Source organism: Peromyscus maniculatus, chromosome 21 (assembly GCF_049852395.1).
Source record: "Peromyscus maniculatus bairdii isolate BWxNUB_F1_BW_parent chromosome 21, HU_Pman_BW_mat_3.1, whole genome shotgun sequence".
NCBI classification, from domain to species: Eukaryota; Metazoa; Chordata; class Mammalia; order Rodentia; family Cricetidae; genus Peromyscus; species Peromyscus maniculatus.
Window position 1 is genome coordinate 38,701,282 of NC_134872.1, and position 17,066 is coordinate 38,718,347.

At 42.0% G+C, this 17,066-nt stretch overlaps 2 protein-coding genes across 19 annotated transcripts in view; one reads left to right on the forward strand and one right to left on the reverse strand.

Annotated features, from left to right (window-relative positions):
- Positions 1-4,420: 4,420 nt before the first annotated feature.
- On the reverse strand, positions 4,421-11,424 carry C21H2orf15 (chromosome 21 C2orf15 homolog). Its single transcript, XM_042265597.2, has 2 exons — positions 11,284-11,424; positions 4,421-4,892 (listed from the first exon to the last, which is right to left on the reverse strand). Exon 2 carries the CDS (start codon positions 4,815-4,817, stop codon positions 4,560-4,562), a length of 258 nt encoding a protein of 85 aa, XP_042121531.1. The 5' UTR covers positions 4,818-4,892; positions 11,284-11,424; the 3' UTR covers positions 4,421-4,559.
- The window catches only part of Tsga10 (testis specific 10), a 111,417-nt gene continuing 105,196 nt past the window's right edge, over positions 10,846-17,066 (forward strand). For 3 of the 18 annotated variants that reach the window (XM_076557451.1, XM_076557450.1, XM_076557449.1), the window contains exon 1: positions 11,531-11,781. Coding sequence is in view for 1 of the 18 variants with exons in the window: in XM_076557446.1 (XP_076413561.1) it covers positions 11,979-12,035 (57 nt within the window). In the remaining 17 variants the exon portion in view is untranslated. Of the gene's footprint in view, positions 11,420-11,476; positions 11,782-11,908; positions 12,051-17,066 lie in introns of those variants that run through there. The other 15 variants (XM_076557447.1, XM_076557445.1, XM_076557448.1 and 12 more) reach the window with 13 other exon arrangements.

A 17,066-nucleotide genomic window follows, 5' to 3' on the forward strand; every position in this document is an offset into this window, starting at 1 on the left:
CTTTCCATTATCTCTTCATAGTGAATGTGAAGAAATTCAAGGTCAGTGTTGAAAGGCAAACTGAATTCGAAGGGATAATTGTTAGCTGCAATACAGGCCAAATAATAACCTGGCCTGAGCAGATCAGGGGGTAATGGTGTTTACATATGGGGTATGAGGTGCTCCATATTGCTGTGGGCTAGAAAACCCCTGCTGAAAAGAAACAGAACCTCTGCGGATCAAGTACATGGGAAATTCCCCAGCAGCAAGGTAGCAATGCACTATTTTCTGCTAGCTATTGCAGGGTAGCACGCTGTCTCTCAGATATGAGTGACTTACTAATAACAAGGGCAAACTGGGCGATTCCTCTGCTGGTCTCTTTTAGTAAGAGCTGTCTAAACTGTGCAATTCAAAGTGGTCTCTATTCACACTCAGGCATGTGCTGATTAGCTAGTGCGGCAGTTTGATTCAAAGCAGTTGGAAGCAGCATTTCAACCACAGTTTGTTTGGTCGGTTTTGTTTTGTTGGTGTTTTTCCAGACAGGGCTTCTCTAGGTAGCTCTGGCTATCCTGGAACTCCCTCTGTAGACCAGGCTGGCCTTGAACTCAGAGATCTACCTGCCTCTGCCTCCTGAGTGCTGGGATTAAAGGCGTGTGCCACCACGTCTGTCTTTCATCCAAGTTCTTGTGGCCACAAGAAGAGGAACAACAAAGCCAGACTAGAGTTAAGGAGCAGGATAATGTGGACCCTTTGGAATTTCCAAAGACACTCAAACATGCTTCCTAGTCCCCTGGTGACAGAATTTCCCCTTCTGCTTTTTATTCTGTCTGCTCTTCTTAAAACTTCTTTTTGTGGGTGAGATAGGGTCTCATCCTGTAAACCAGACTTGCCTGGAACTAAGTACATAGACCAGGATGGCCTCACAGAGATTTCCTGCCTCTGCCTCCCAAGGGCTGGGATTAAAGGCATTAGCCATGGTACTCAGTCCAGATTCTTTCATTTAAATTGTATTTACTATATTAACTCTGAGGTTACACACAGTATACAGCAAATCAACCAATCTATCTGTATGCATATATGTAGGTTACAGAATGACTGCAAAGGGTTAAAGAAATAAGGAATTTTAAGTAATTTCAAAGAGGCCTGAGAGGCTAAAGCTGGGAAACAGATGGAAATGCAAAGGAGCCTATGGCTGTCAGATACCGAATCAACTGACAGTTTTGGAAAGGGGTGTGGCTGCCGCTATAGAGTCAGGGTCAGAGCTGAGCTGTACAGTTGAGTCTAGCCACAGTGGTGAAAGGGCAGGAACTGGTCCATAAGAACAAATGGGTGGACAGACAGACAACAGGTCCAGACAAGCGGACTGGCAGGCAGATGGCAATTTGAGTAGCCTATGTCAACAGCTGGGACAAAGCAGAGCTGAAGCCCCTGGGAAAGCTGGGAGTTGTCAGATTACCGGTTAGTGGGGCCCTCACAATCCCAGTTATAGGTCTCTGCCTCCTCATGAGGTCCAAGGGAGAGAGCTGATCTATTTTGTATGTGTGTATGCTATGGAGGTCAGAGGAAAACATGCTCTCTTCTTCCACCAAATGGGTTCTGGGGATCAAACTCAAGTTGTCAGGCTTTGGTGGCATGTGCCTTACCTGCTGAGCCAATCTGACAGTCCTGATATGATTTTAATACACCCATGTGCTCATGTAGTACCAATTCACCTTGATACACTTATGGAGTAGCTCCCTGTCTATGCCCAAGAATAAGTCATGTATTAGTCTGTGCTTCGTGAGGGTGCGAGGCAGATGGTGATAATTATATGTTCACCCAAGTACACAGTCACCCTCCATCTTCAAAATGGAGTCAAAGCTGCTTGTAAAATGGACTCTCTCAGGACAAATCAGTCTTGAGGAAAAAACCAACAACACAGTTTTACATAACATGGTGTAATGCAGGGCATAAGAGCATCTAAATAAAAAAAAATAGCTCCATTTTATAGTTCCATACTTTGAAAGCTTGATCTATCCAGAATCTGCAGTCCCGAGTTCCCTCATTCCTCCACGAAACCTCACTGCATCTGCCCCCACCTCTCTTCCTTGGTCACATCTCACTCCACCCCATAACTATATCCTGCTACACTTTACCTGGATTACCACTGCCATCATCCATTTGGATAACCACTTAACTCTAAGTTACGTTGCCTTCAGAGAGGTCTTCCTAGTTGCTACAATCAAGTTTATGTTATAGCTGTTGTTGTGGCTTTCTGAATGCTTTGCTTTTTTCATGGCAAAACACACTTTGTACTTAATATAATTGCGGTATAACAAGTCTTCTCTGGCATCACTATGAAGGCAGTAGCTATTTTGCTCTATCTCCAGCACCAAGAATGATCTTAGATAAGATGAATTCATTATTTGTTGCTTTGACAAAATATCTGACGAAAGCAACGTAATTCAAAAGGAACTGTTTATTGGGGGTTATAGTTTGAGGGCATAAGGTACAGCAGAGTACGAGGCAGCTGGTCATGTTGCATTAGCAGTCAGGAAGCAGAAAACAATGAGTGCTAGCTCTTACAGTCTTGTTCATTCAGTCTAGGATCCCAGCACATGGGATGATGCCACATTCAGAATGGATCTTCCCACCTCAAGTCAATTAGCCCTCTCTAGAAGCTTCCTTATAGACATACTCAGAATTTGTCTCCTTGGTGATCCTAGATCCTGCCCAGTGACCTATTTCTGCAATTTTTTTCTTTCTTAAAGAATTATATATTCTGGGGGCTGGAGAGATGGATTAGCGGTTAAGAGCAACTCTTCCAGAGGAACCAAGTTCAATTTCCAACACTCACGTGGAAGTTCACAACTGTAACTCCACTCTGAGAGTATCTGATGCACTCTTCTGGCACATAGGCCAAAGGTATAAATACAGGCAAAACAGAATCCACACACATAATAAAATTAAAAATAAGAGAAGAAAAAAGAGAATTATGCTTTGTGAAGAATAAAAAGAAGTATGTTCCATTTAACTATGTTTTTAACATTAAGCTTGATTCCTATTTTTTTTTTGAGACAGGGTTTCTCTGTGTAGCTTTGCGCCTTTCCTGGAACTCACTTGATAGTCCAGGCTGGCCTCGAATTCACAGAGATCAGCCTGCCTCTGCCTCCCCAGTGCTGGGATTAAAGGCGTCAATTCATTTCTTTAGAATTGGCCTGCCTCATAAAATACTGTTCTCCTCCCATCCCAAGATGCCTTCTATCTTTTAATAATATTAAAGAGATAATGCAATTAAACAATAGATAGTTATTAAGTATTAGCATACAAGAACATGTTCAAAACATGGGGTAGAACTCAGTAGCAGAGTTGCATGTTTACCATGTTCAACACCTTAAATTCAATACCCAGCATCAAACCAAAACCAAAGCCAAAACCAAACAACAAACCAATAAACCAACAAAACAATAAACCAACCAAGCAAACAAACAAAAAACCCCATATACAATATAAATAACTACAATTCACCATATATCTAGATACAAAATAGTTTTCATTTCATCTACCATTACTTGGGACAGTACTATTGTTTCAGAGTACATATATCTTAACAACAGATATAAAAGAAGTTTTTGCTTTTATTATATGACATATTGTTATAAAATGGTAGTTACTGCAAGACAAACACATTTAATTTGGAAAGAAGTAAGTCCTAACGCTGAAATGAAGACAGCATGGCAGAAACAGACAGAAGAGTGTGAACTGCTTCTGAAGAGAGATGGGTCACTGTTCTTTTCTAAGGGGCCATCAACCATGCTATCTCACAGAGCAGAAAGACTCCCTGATTTGTAGCTAGAGTTTTCCTGCCTTGCCCACAGTCAGGACAAATCTTTGTCACCCGCCAGTCCCACAGCCGCTCAGACCCAACCAAGTAAACACAGACTTATATTGCATACAAACTGTATGGCCATGGCAGGCTTCTTGCTAACTGTTCTTATAGCTTAAATTAATCCATTTCCATAAATCTATACCTTGCCATGTGGCTGGTGGCTAACCGGCGTCTTCACATGCTGCTGGTCATGGAGTGGCTGGCAGTGTCTCTCTGCCTCAGCTTTCCGCTTCCCAGAATTCTCCTCTCTCCTTGTCCCACCTACTTCCTGCCTGGCCACTGGCCAATCAGTGTTTTATTTATTGACCAATCAGAGCAATTTGACATACAGACCATCCCACAGCACCCTGAACATTTAAAAAGGTAAAGGACTCCAAAGCAAACCCTTGAACTGGAAGTGCAGCATATAAAAGTAACTTCACCAGAACAGATGTGAAATAGTCATGTTTTGCTTAGATCCACTTTTTATACTACTTGCTATAATGTTTATTATAATTACAGTAAAGTGCATTAGTACCAAATACTCTTAGTAAAAATAAGTGTGGTGTTTGACAGAGATAGGATATACCCTGCAGACATCTGCCTTGGATTTAGGAGGATCTTTTAGCCATTTCTTCATTTTGTTACACTTCCTAATGGACTTCAGCTACATTGAATACATCTTCTAATCAAAAGCAATTTTTGATTTCTTTGGCAATATGTCCAGGTGTCTTCATTCCAAATCTGTTATTACTAGGCCATCGTTTTCCTTCACGTAGCCCATGCCATTCCATCCTCTGTCAATCCCTTCCTTCCTCGTGAAGTTTTCTTGGTTTGTGTCTTCTAACTTTATTTTCTTGGTGTTTTGAAATAACCGAGTTACTGGTTCCAATCCACGCTTCTCAGCTCCTTGCATTAAGTGATGGTTCACTTCTGAATCCGCCAGCAGAGCAGATGGATGAGTGGCAGCTTTACTTAGCAAAAATCCCATTGGGACAGCTGGTCAACCATCAAGGGAGTGTGAGGGCCCCTTGTAAGTGGTGGAAACGTTTCTTCAGTTTGATGACTGAAAAGAAAACCAGGTAGTAAGTGAATGCAATAGGAACATCAACCACTTCATGGCAATCTTTCTGTAAGTGGAATGCTCTACTGGTGATGAAAACACAAAACCACCTTCTCCTTCCAGTTCTTATTTATTTATTTATTTATTTTTAGGAAAAGATTTTATTTTTAATTATGTGCCTATGTGTGGGTTTATGCATGCAGGTGCAGTGCCTAGGGAGACCAGAAGGGGTGCTAGATCCCCCTAAAGATAGTTACAGATTGTAAACCATCCTATGTGGATCCTCTGCAAGGGCAGTACTTACAAGATGAGTCATCTCTTCAGCCTCCATTTATATTTATTTACATTTTCTTTTGGGGAAGATATGTAGGGCCTATTGATTTTCTTGAAGGTCTTCTAAAAATTACATTTATTTGTGTGTGTGTGTGTGTGTGTGTGTGTGTGTGTGTGTGTGTGTGTAAGTCAGAGAACAATGTAGAACAACTTGTGAATGTCAGTTCTCACCTTCCACCATGTGGGTCCTGGGATTGAACTCAGATTCCCAGGCTTAGTGACAAGTGCCTTTACCTGCTCTGCCATCTTGTCCGCCTTCTTTAAAGTGTTACTTTAAGTTAATTAATTTGTTTTATTTGGTGTATATGTGATGCTTTTCCTACATGTATATATGTATACAATGTGCATATCTAGTGCCCGTGGAGACCAGAAGAGGGCATTGGTTCCCCTGGAACTGGAGTTACAGATGTTTGTGGACCACCATGTTGGTGCTAGAAACCAAAGCCAGGTCCTCTTAAAAGAGCAACAAGTGCTCTTAACTGCTGAACTCAGTCCCTGAAGGGTTTTAAAAAAAAAGATTTTTTTGATTTTATGTTTATTCCTTTTCAAAAAAAGTAATAGAACTTCTCAATTTCTCTCAGTCCTATCTATCATTCTTGCTAATAAAAACTTTTAATTCATTACTAATGTGTTACATATATAATCACCAAACATCCTTAGCTATGAGGAAAATTCAAATTCAAATTGCATTGTGATCTATCTTGCCCCAGTCTATTGTCAAGAAAACAAATAGCAACAAATGAGGTAGAAGAGGAGAGGACAGGAAGAATCCTTATTCACTGCTGGTTGTAATGAAAACTGGAGCAGACACTATGGAAAGCAGTATAGACGGTCCTCAAAAAACCAAAGATCGAAACACAACAGGATCCAGTTACATCACTTTTGTGTATATTTCCAAAGGAATATACATCATCACTCTAGAGAGATACTTGCACATCTCTACACCATTCATAACAACCAAGGTAGAGATCCAGCTTGGATGCCTAACAACAGTTGAATGTATACAGGAAAAGTGGTATATGTCCACAACTGGGTTTTCTTCAGACATAAAAAATGGAGTTCTGTCACTTTCAGGAAAATGGATGGAACTGTAGAACATTATGTTAAGCAAAATAAGCGAGGCTCAGAAAGAGAGACACAACACTTTCTTTCATATGCATGACATAGATTTAAAAAAATACACATATGACTTATGGAGATGGTTCAGTGTATAAAGCACTTGTCATCAAGTATGAGGACCAGAATTTAAATTCACAGAAAAGTCAGGCAGACATGACGGCTGTCAGCAATTCCAGCGTCTGGGAGACAGAGACAGAGCATCCTTGAGGCAGGCTGGCTAGTTAGACTAGCTAGAATTAGACAGCTCCAGGACCTTGGAGAGATCCTGCCTCACTAAAAGTTAGTTATCAAGGACACCATCAATTTCAGGACACCCATGCCTACACACATATGTGAATGTGATCCCATACCCATGTAGACACATGCACACATAAACCACACATACAAGCAAAAAATAATAATAAAAAACCCCTATATGACATGAAAGTAGAAGGGGGAGTCTTGGGGAGAGAGGGAAAGGAACAAGTGGGGTAGTGTGGGGGCAAATGTGAGGAAAAATGCAAAATAGGATTTTGCAATTTTATCTATCTAAATATATATGTGTGTAAATGTCATATAAACCTATTATTTTGCATGCTAACTAAATTAATCTGAAAACTGAAAATGAACTTTTTAGGCATGAAAACAAGCAGGAAAAATTATAACCTATAACCAAGAGCCCAAAGAAGCTAATAGAAACAAACCTAGAAATGTCATGAATTAAAGAATTTAGTATGCAAGCACTTTAACACAGTTATTTAAACTATTTTTAGATTCCCAAGACATTGGTAGAGCAAAGTACACACAGGATATGTTTTTCTTAATTTTTGGTTTGTTTGCTTGTTTTTCAAGACAGGGCTGTCCTGGAACTCGCTTTGTAGACTAGGCTGGCTTCGAACTCACAGAGATCTGCCTGCCTCTTCCTCCCTAGCCCTGGGATGAAAGGCGTGTGACACCACATCTGTCTCCTTTTGGTTTTTTGAGACAGGGTTTTTCTGTGTAGCTCTAGATGTCTTGGAGCTTGCTCTGTAGACCAGGCTGGGCTTGAATTCAAAGATCTGTTTGCCTCTGCCTCCTGAGTGCTGAGATTAAAGGCGTGCACCACCAAAGTCCAACTGAGATAGGGTGTGTCTAATAATGAAAGATTTCTTTAAAAAAAAAATCAGCCGGGCGGTGGTGGCGCACGCCTTTAATCCCAGCACTTGGGAGGCAGAGCCAGGCGGATCTCTGTGAGTTCGAGGCCAGCCTGGTCTACCAAGTGAGCTCCAGGAAAGGTGCAAAGCTACACAGAGAAACCCTGTCTCGAAAAACCAAAAAAAAAAAAAAAAAAAAAAATGTAAAAAAAAAAATCAAACTTTCAGCCGGGCGGTGGTGGTGGTGCACGCCTTTTATCCCAGCACTCGGGAGGCAGAGTCAGGCGGATCTCTGTGAGTTCGAGGCCAGCCTGGACTACCAAGTGAGTTCCGGGAAAAGGTGCAAAGCTACACAGAGAAACCCTGTCTCGGAAAAAAAAAAAAAAAAAAAAAAGAAATCAAACTTTCAACAATGAAAATATAACTTTATTGTAGAAATTTGTTTTTATGTGTATGGGTGTTGTGCCTGCATTTATGTGTGCACCATGTGCCTATAGTGCCTGTGGGGACCAAAAGAGGACATCACATCCTGGAACTGGAGTTACAGATGGTTATGAGTCACCTTGTGGATGGTGGGAATTGAACCTGGGTCCTCTAGAAGCAGCCAGTGTTCTTAACCACTGGTCCACCCTTTCCAGCTCCATACATTTTTATTTTTTGAAACTGGATCTCATGTAGCCCAGGCTGGCCTTGAACTCACTGGAGGTAATACTGGCTTTAATTCCTTACCCATCTGCTTCTACCTCCCAAGTGCCAGGATCACAAACATGCACACAAATCTTGGCACCAGAAAACAGTTTTCAGTTGAAAAGAGTTGTGGCTGAGGTTAGCATGACCAATGGAAAGAATGGAAACTCTCTGGAAGGAAGGGAATCTTGATTGTGGAACTGCCTGTAACAGACGAGCCTGTAGGTGAGCCTGTGGGGGCATTTCCTCGATTAAAGATGAATGTGGGAGGGCCCAGTCTGCTGTGGCGGTGCCATTTCTGGGCAGATAGTTCTGAGTTGTATAAGAAAGTGGGCTGAGCAAGCCAGTAGGTGGCTAAGGTTCCTGCCTCTGCTCCTGTTTGAGTTCCTGCCTTGACTTCCCCTCATGCTTGACTGTGATCAGGATGTATAAGCCAAAGAAGCCCTTTCCTTTCCAGGTTGCTTTTGGTCACAGTGTTTATCATAGCAATAGAATGCAAACTGTGGCACCTGGGGAATTATGCTTCTACCTCTGTCTACTATTAATAATCTTCATTCTTGTCCTCAAATCTTCAGCTCCGAACAAGAGTTGTATGAGAGGATCGAAGCAGGCTCTCCTTAAGTGTGTGTTCTATCACTGAGATGCACTCCCAGCTCAACTGGTAAGTTTTGAAATTGGTACATTCTTTCTTATTTGTTTTCAATAATCCTATTCCAGATTCTTGAATTCAATTTACAGATTACATATTATCCCCCCCCCCCAACTTTTCAGGATGGTCTTTGAGAGCCCATGCTTCTACATTACTTTTATTTATTTTTTAACCAATTACTATTATTTCAGAAAAAAACATGCTCCCTAGGGTCTTCTGTCCATTTTATCTAAAATAATTAGGACACTAAAATTAATTTTATAACATCTATTATGCTTACAAAGAATAAATAATAATTTATAAAAATAAATGGTATAAATATATTAAGTAAAGACAAAAATACTTTATGAAAAATATAGATACTGAAAAATAAGACAGTTATATTTAAGTGCACTTCCCTGAAAAAAATTAACAAATTTGCTTGCTTGTGATTCCTGAGTACTCATGTAGGAGAAACAATTTTTTTTTTTTTTAAGACAGGGTTTCTCTGTGTAGCTTTGGAGCCTGTCCTGGAACTCACTCTGTAGACCAGGCTGGCCTTGAACTCACAGAGATCCGCCTGGCTCTGTCTCCTGAGTGCTGGGATTAAAGGTGTCACCACCACCACCTGGCAAAATAATTCTTATGTCTCCTCCAACATGACTTTACTTTCCAAAAGCACAAGTTTAAACTATAGCATCAGAAGACAGATGCAAAAATCTTATACAGTTATTTGTAGAAAAAGACAGGAAGATGGGATCACAGATACTCTCAGATTCATCATGTAAATTTTAAAAGTTTCTGAACAGTAAAGAAAGGAAATTAGCAGCCTAGTGAATAGGCATGGTCACTACAGTGTGTGTGTATGTGTGTGTGCAATATTTGCTAGCTGTACTTCAGACAGCAGGCTAAAAGCTAAAATTTACAGCCTGGAGAGATGGCTCAGTGGTAAAGATCAGTAGCTGCTCTTCCAGAGAACACTGATTCAATTCCTAGTATCCACACGGTGGTTCACAACCACCTGTAACTCCAGTTCCAGGAGATCCAACTCCCTCTTCTGGCCTCTGTACGCACTAGGCATGTATGTGGTGCACAGACATACATGCAGACAAAACACCAGTACACATAAAATAATAATTAAAAAAATTAAACCTAAACTTTACAAAGACCTGAAAAAAATTAAACCCCCAAAAGATAAAGATGTCCATCAATAAACGGGCTAATGAAATGGGCCATTCTCAAAAGAAAAAAACATACATGACTAACAGATGTTTTAAAAAGTGTTCAACAGCGTCAGAGAAATGCAAATTAAAACTACTTTGAGAGTCTACCTCACCCCAATCAGAATAGCTAGCTATTATCGAGGAAACAATGTATGGCAAGGATGTGGAGAAGGGGAGTTCCCATAGAGTGTTGGTGGGAGTGCAAACTCAACACCCTGGAAATCAGTGTGAAGACTTCTCAAAAAACCTAAAACCAGAGTCTTAGGACTCAGCTACACTGCTTCCGGCACATGCCCAAAGGTCTCCATATCCAACCACAGGGACACCTGCACATCCATGTTTCCGGCTGTTCTATTCACAATAGCCAGGGAATGGATCCACCCTAGATGTCCCGAAGAGATAAGTCAATATGGGAAACACGATACATATACAATAGAATTTCACTTAATTATAAAGAAAAATGAAGTCATGCAATTGGCAGGAAAATAGATGGATTTGGAAGTTATTTTAAATGAGATAACCCAGACTTGCAAAGTCGGATACCACATGCTCTTTCTTGCATGCAGAGGCCAGCTTTAGATACATAAGTAGGGGGTATTGAAGGGTGTGAGTGCGGGTATAAGTCATGAAACTGCAAGGTGAGGAACAAGAAAGTGGTTTAGGGAGTCAGAGAACACTTGCGACGTGAGGGCAGATGGGCAAGGGACCACTGGGGTAGAAAGGCAAAAAAAGTCGGGGAGGGGATGGGGAGAAAAAGGGCAGAAGGATCAGCAGGAACACATGCCGCAATGAAACCCATTTCCTTTGTATTCTAATACATGTAAGTAAAAACAGAGGGAGTAAAGCAAGCTTCTGAGTTAGCAGGATAGACGCTAAACTTTAAAAATCGGCAGCATACACCAGCGCTCATTTCTTCCCACTTTTTGATTTCAAGATGCAATTTTAACGCAGCTGGACAGCCACAATTACCACACCGGTAAAGCCAAAAGAAGGCCGAAGTCTGCCCACTGATAGAAGCCAAACTTGGGGTGAAAACTTAAGGGACAGTATTTAACATCTCGCGAGGTTTTATATATCCTTTCTTGTCTTCCTAAAGAGGGAAACTTGGAGGAGGGCTGGCAGAAGAAGAAGAAGAAACGCCAGCCTGGAGTGTGAGTTTTATTGCTGGGTCTGGCACTTCCCAGTTCCATCTTGACTGGGTGGGCAGACGCCAGGCCGAGGGGTGGCCCTGAGCTGCCACGCTCACCAGGACAGACCAGCGCCCTCCGGGAGGCTGCCACAGGGAACCCCACCTGAAGGCTAACACGGAACAGCCTCCTGACCGTGTGGCAGGAGCTGCGCACCGGAGCAGCTGCTAGGAAGTAACCGTTTCCCTCTGCCAGGAACACCTCGGGCTCCAGGGACCGGCTGGGAGCCTCGAAGCATCAGGTGTGTTCTAGCGCGGAGGGGGCGGCGGCCACCGCGCATGCGCCGTCTGGCGGCTTCGGTGAAGGCGCCGGCTGGAGGATGGTTACTAGGAGACAGGACGCTCGGGTCGGCCATCTAGGCGCTGCGTGGGCGTGCGCCTGCGCGGCGCGGATGGGCCAGGAAAAGGCCTCTCTGGTCGCAGCCCGGACAGGCGGGCCGGCGGCTGGCCACGTCGCTACGTGCTCGGGTGCGCGCGCACGATTGGTGGTAGTCCCCCGCGAGAGGGCGTGTCGAGCCAGGTACGCGTGCGCACGGGGGCTGGGGGCGCGCCGGACGGAAGTGGAGCGGAGGCGCCGGGGAGGTGGAAGGAGAGCCCCCTTCAGGTACAGAGCGTGCGGGCGGGGCGTCGGCCAGCCGGGGAGCTAACCGCTCCCGCCCTCTTCCCGCTGCGACCTACCGAGTCTCCGCCTCCGCCGGGGCGGGGCCCACGGGATGGGAAGGAGGAGACAGGGGCGGGGGATGGAGGCCGGGGGGCCGGGCCTGGATCTCCCGCACGGCGGGAGGCCCGTCAGTAGCCGGGATGAGCTCCGGGGAGGACGATGGCCCGGGAGGCCGGGGGAGGGCTCCAGAGCTCCAGGTAGAAGGCACGGAGGTGCGCCGGGCTCGAGGAGAGCCACTCCGGGGCGGCTGCAAGAGGGTGGGGAGAGGTGTTGGGGTCTGACGGCGGCCCCCGGGGTGGGCATGCCGGGTGGGACGGCTTCCAGGAGCAAACCTTACTCCAGTTTCTGGGGAGCTGAGGATCGGAGCCCAGTTCCTATGGTGACCGCTTCGCTTCCTGCCTCAGCTGGGTTGTTGGGAGACTGTTTGGCTTGGAGACACTGTGGAGGGAAGCCGAGGCACTTGGAAGCTCGACCTGGCTTTTCCTGACCCTCTGGTTTCCTCAGTCTCTTTATAGCCTGGGAGGCAGGGGAAGGCAGAGATGGAGGTTTTTGCATGGAAATCTCAGAATTTCTTTTAGAGCTTTGTTTAGAGGAAAGGCAGGGCCTTTGTTTGAACAGCTTTTTAAGTCTCAAATAGGCGGCTGTTGTGCACTTGATACCTAAGAACGCCGAAGTATATGTAAATAAATATGTATTTGTAAATATCCTGCAGTCAAGGATTTAGACTTTAAGAAAAGTTTGCACAAGTGACAGTGTTCTGTGTTTTCTTACTACCCCCCCCCATCGCAGTTCTGCGTGTCACGATATTCGTCGTTTTAAATTTATTCTAGTTTTCAGGATTTCGAGTACATTTTGTTCACTTTCAGGAAATAAAGTCACAGTAATTTCAAAGTAGAAGAGGTTATTTGCTAGTATAAAGGGAAGTTATCGCATTTAACTCTGCTTCAGGAACAAAACATAATTGTTTGATTTTAGTTGAGCAATGAATTAAATCCTTCCATCTTAATTATTGAGAAAGAGATACGGAGATAAATATTACATCAATCAATATTCCTTTCAACCCTAAACCTTGATATTATTTAATGGCAGTTTCAAAAACTGGTTTGTTTGTTGTTTTTTTTTTTAACTTTCCAAAGAAGAATCACTGTTGTAGTCCAGAATATAACCAGGCAAAGAAAGTCTCTGGATTCTGTTTTCTGTCTTCTGCCTTAGTTTGTTTGAAAATAATTTGATTTTAAGGTCCTCCACAAGTAGAGGCCATTAGAACAGGTGTTATTTAGTCCCTCACGGATCACATGCTCTTCATTTTCCAGTTTGACAATGTTAGCCATTCCCTTGCTTTTCCTAATAGTTTCATCATCGTCTTATGCAAACACACGCCTTACAGTCTGCTTGTTATGGGACTTTATATAAAGGGAATTGGAACAGGTATTCTTTACTCAACACTTAAAAATTTATCCTTATTGCTTCTGGTTAGTTTGCTGGTTAGTAACCAGTTGTAAAAGTATACCACAATTTACTGTTGGTGGATAGTAGAGTTTTAAAATTGTTTCTGGCAATACTCTTTGATGGGGTTATGGTTACTAAAATATATGCATCTCATGTTTTGAAGGGAGGCAGTTTGAAAGGTAGTTCTTTTTGTTTTAGTTACACTGTTAGTCTAAGTCTTATATTACTAAACCCCTTTGGTCCAGAAAGGCCTTCAGAAAACAACCAACCCCTTTCTTGTGTTTCTAAGAGGTCTGATAAACACTCCCTCTCCTAAGGCCATTGTTTCATGCTCATTGAAGAGATAAGTTGTTTCTTTACTTTAGAGACTGCATTGTAGAAAGGAGATGAGCTTAGAGGTTCGATTGGAATGACTGAAAAGTTTTGTTTTTCTTTTTCTTTTTTTTAACCTTAAGAAAAGTTTGTGGCTTTAATATTTTGTTTGAAGTAAATTCTTGAAACATACTCATTTATTTTTGTCATAAATAGAAACACAACATTCATAATATTTTTGTACAGTTACCACATCTTCTGCTAGGTAATTCAAGCCTACCTTGAAGAGTGTGTAAATCTAAACTTCTGGAGAGAATCGTAATAAAAGAAAGCAAAAACTTAACTCTAGCTTAGCTTTTGCAGAAGCAGTTTTCAGAATTGAATAGAAAACATTCCAGTATTTTCAATTATTGTATACTTATAATAAATAGACATTTGCAAAATGCATAGTATGTACCTCAGTTTGCTTAAGAGTATTGATACTTTGTGTGTTATGTGTGTGCTTGTGTGTTTGTAATATGCATGTATATACATGTGTGTGGAGGTCACAGTTGACAAGGGTTTTTTTCCCTAATCCCTCTCTACCCAGTTGTTGAGGTAATGCCTTTCACTGCGCCTGGAGCTGGTCAATTTAGTGGTCTGGCTGAACAGCAAGTCCCAGTGAGCCTCTTGTCCATTGCTTCTCCAGTACTAGGATTGCAGACACTGCTGTGCCTAGTCTTTTTTATATGACTTCTATGATCTGAACTCTGGCCCTCATACTTGTAAGTACTTTTTTGACCCTGATGAATCATTTTTAACTAATTTTTTAAAGTTAGATACAAAATAGTCTGTCTCATGATGACATTTCACACACATACCTTGTTGTGTCTTGATCCTATATGTCTCCTTTTCCTTGCCAACCATTTGATGATACATTTTTTCTAAAGGTTTATTTGTTTATTATGTATACAGTGTTCTGCTTGCATGTATGCCTGCATGCCAGAAGAGGGCCAGATCTCATTAGAGATGGTTGTGAGCCACCATGTGGTTGCTGGGACTTGAACTCGGGACCTCTGGAAGATCAGCCAGTGTTCTTAACCTCTGAGCCATCTCTCCAGCCCCCATTTGATGATATTTTTAAACATAATGTTAACTTCTATTTCACTGAAAAAAATTCAAGTCCCACTAGATATGAAATTTCTCAGATTTTTTTACCCCTTGTTTAAAATTTCACTTATTTTTGCTTTCCTTACTCTTGTGTCAGAGTATAGAACATATTCTTTACCTGGATCTCATGTTCTTCACCCTTTTCCCCCTTCACTAGTCAACATTAATTTACATCTTAATTTTTTCTTTTTCTATAAGGCATCATCACTTGCAAAGACTTTAGGGAATTCCTTTTCTTAAAAAAAAAATCATTTTGTGTGTGTGTGTGTGTGTGTGTGTGTGTGTGCGTGTGCGTGTGCGTGTGCATGTGCGCGCGCCCGCCTGTCTACTTGCTTGCTAGGGCATGCACATGCCACAGTGCACATGTGGGAGCCAGAGGACAACTTGTGAGAGCTGGTTCTGTCCTTTCACTATATGAGTTCTGGGGATCAAACTCAGTCATCAGGCTCAGGCACACATGCCTTTATCAGTTAAGTCTTCTTACTGGCCCTGGCTTTTAGGCAAATATTGAAGTGGTTTGTGTATGCAGGTTAGGCATCACTCATCAGGAATGCTTAAGATCAGAAGTGTTGCCATTTCAGAGTTTGAGGACTTAGGATATTGCATGTACATGATACACCCCAGGGATGGGAGACAAATATAAACAGGAAATGCGTTTGTGTTTCATATGAACCTTAAGTACAAAGCTTGAAGGTCATTTTATGTAACTTTTGGGGCACTGGGTTTTTACTTTGGCCACTCTAGTGAGGTCAGGAATGGAATTTTCCATTTGGATCATCGTGTTGTTTCTCAGAAAATTTTGGAATCGGGAGGATTTCAATTTTGAATTTTTAGATTAAGGATGCTCAGCTATTACTTGCATTTCTTGAGAGACCCAGTATTTGTTTGATTCTGAAAGGAGTCTCTTCAAAAGAATGAAGTATGCTTTTTTCCTTTTGGCAGTGTACTGGCTACAACCTTAGTCTTCCTCTTTTATTCTGCCTCTTTGACTCTTGCAATTATGATGACTAAAAGCTTACATTTTATATTTTGATTTTTAATACTTATTCATTTTTTTAGTTCTCTTCAGAATTGCTTTCACCTCACTACAGAAACAGCTTTGTTTAATCAAAATTCATTATTTTGAAAGTGTTTTATTAACTAAATATTTTATTGGGTAAATACAAATGTTTCATAAAGCAACTTTGTGGCAGACATTTTTCAAACATAGCAACCAGACACCAGCCTAGACATGTTGGAATTTATATTCCCATGGAAGGAAATAGACAGTAGACAGATGAACAAATAAAGAATATGATTTCAAGAAGTGACAAGTGCAGCTAGCCTAAGTGGAGAGTGACCAAGAGAGAAGTAATTAAGAGAGAAAGTAGTTAAGGAAGTTGGGGAAGGAAAGACTTTCGTCATCCAAAACAAAGAGCTGAGGTTGAGAAGATGTCAGCCAGGTTTTTAAAAAGCTGAGGAGAGAATGTGCCTGGTAGGGAAAATGGGAAGAAAGCATGAAGTCAAATGGGAATGGAACACACTTTAGTTCATTTGCTTTGCTGTAACAAAACGCTGTATGCTGGGTAGATTGTGAACAACAAATATTTAATCCTAATAGCTCTGGAGGCTGGGAATTCTAAGATCATGGCAATAAAAGATTTCATATCTGGTGGGGTTAATAGCTAATAGATGAAGAAGCCATCTCCAGAGAAATAGTGTGCTTAAGGTTATACAATTAAGATGTAATGGGCTGGGAGGTGGTGGTGCACCCCTTTAATCCCAGCACTTAGGCAGAGGCGGGTGGATCTCTATGAGTTCAAGTCCAGCCTGGTCTACAGATCAAGGTCCAGGACAGACAAGGCTACTCTTAGAAACCCTCTCTTGAAAAACCATAAATAAATAAATAAAAAATAAATGTGGAACTAGGAGGAAGTCTCATATTAAAATGCTCTTACTGTGTGTGTTGTGTTACTTCCCAATTGAGAATGAAAATTTCATGTGTATTCTCTGAGGTCTGTACAAACATCAAATGCCATTCTGATGGATATTGATATTAGAGATCACTGGAATGTGGAAAGTACTCATATGGTATTGGAGTGGAAGCTAGCAGGCCAGAAACTGAAGTTTTGGATATACAGCTCTCTTCACTACCCACAGTGTTGCCTTGAAAGCTAGGGGAGGGACGGTAGCAACTCTGGCATGAAGTGCCAGACAGGCTTTTCCTAGTTATTTAGACTAGCCTAATATCTAATTTCGTAGAATCCACACTTGACTAGTCGTTTTACTAAGAAGAATAAAGAAAAGTTTAGTTTGTTTAGCACACTGCTCTAAGACAC

Excerpts from the sequence above, each read along its gene's own strand:
- C21H2orf15 (XM_042265597.2), bottom strand. The coding sequence starts at position 4,817 with ATGGGATTTTTGCTAAGTAAAGCTGCCACTCATCCATCTGCTCTGCTG.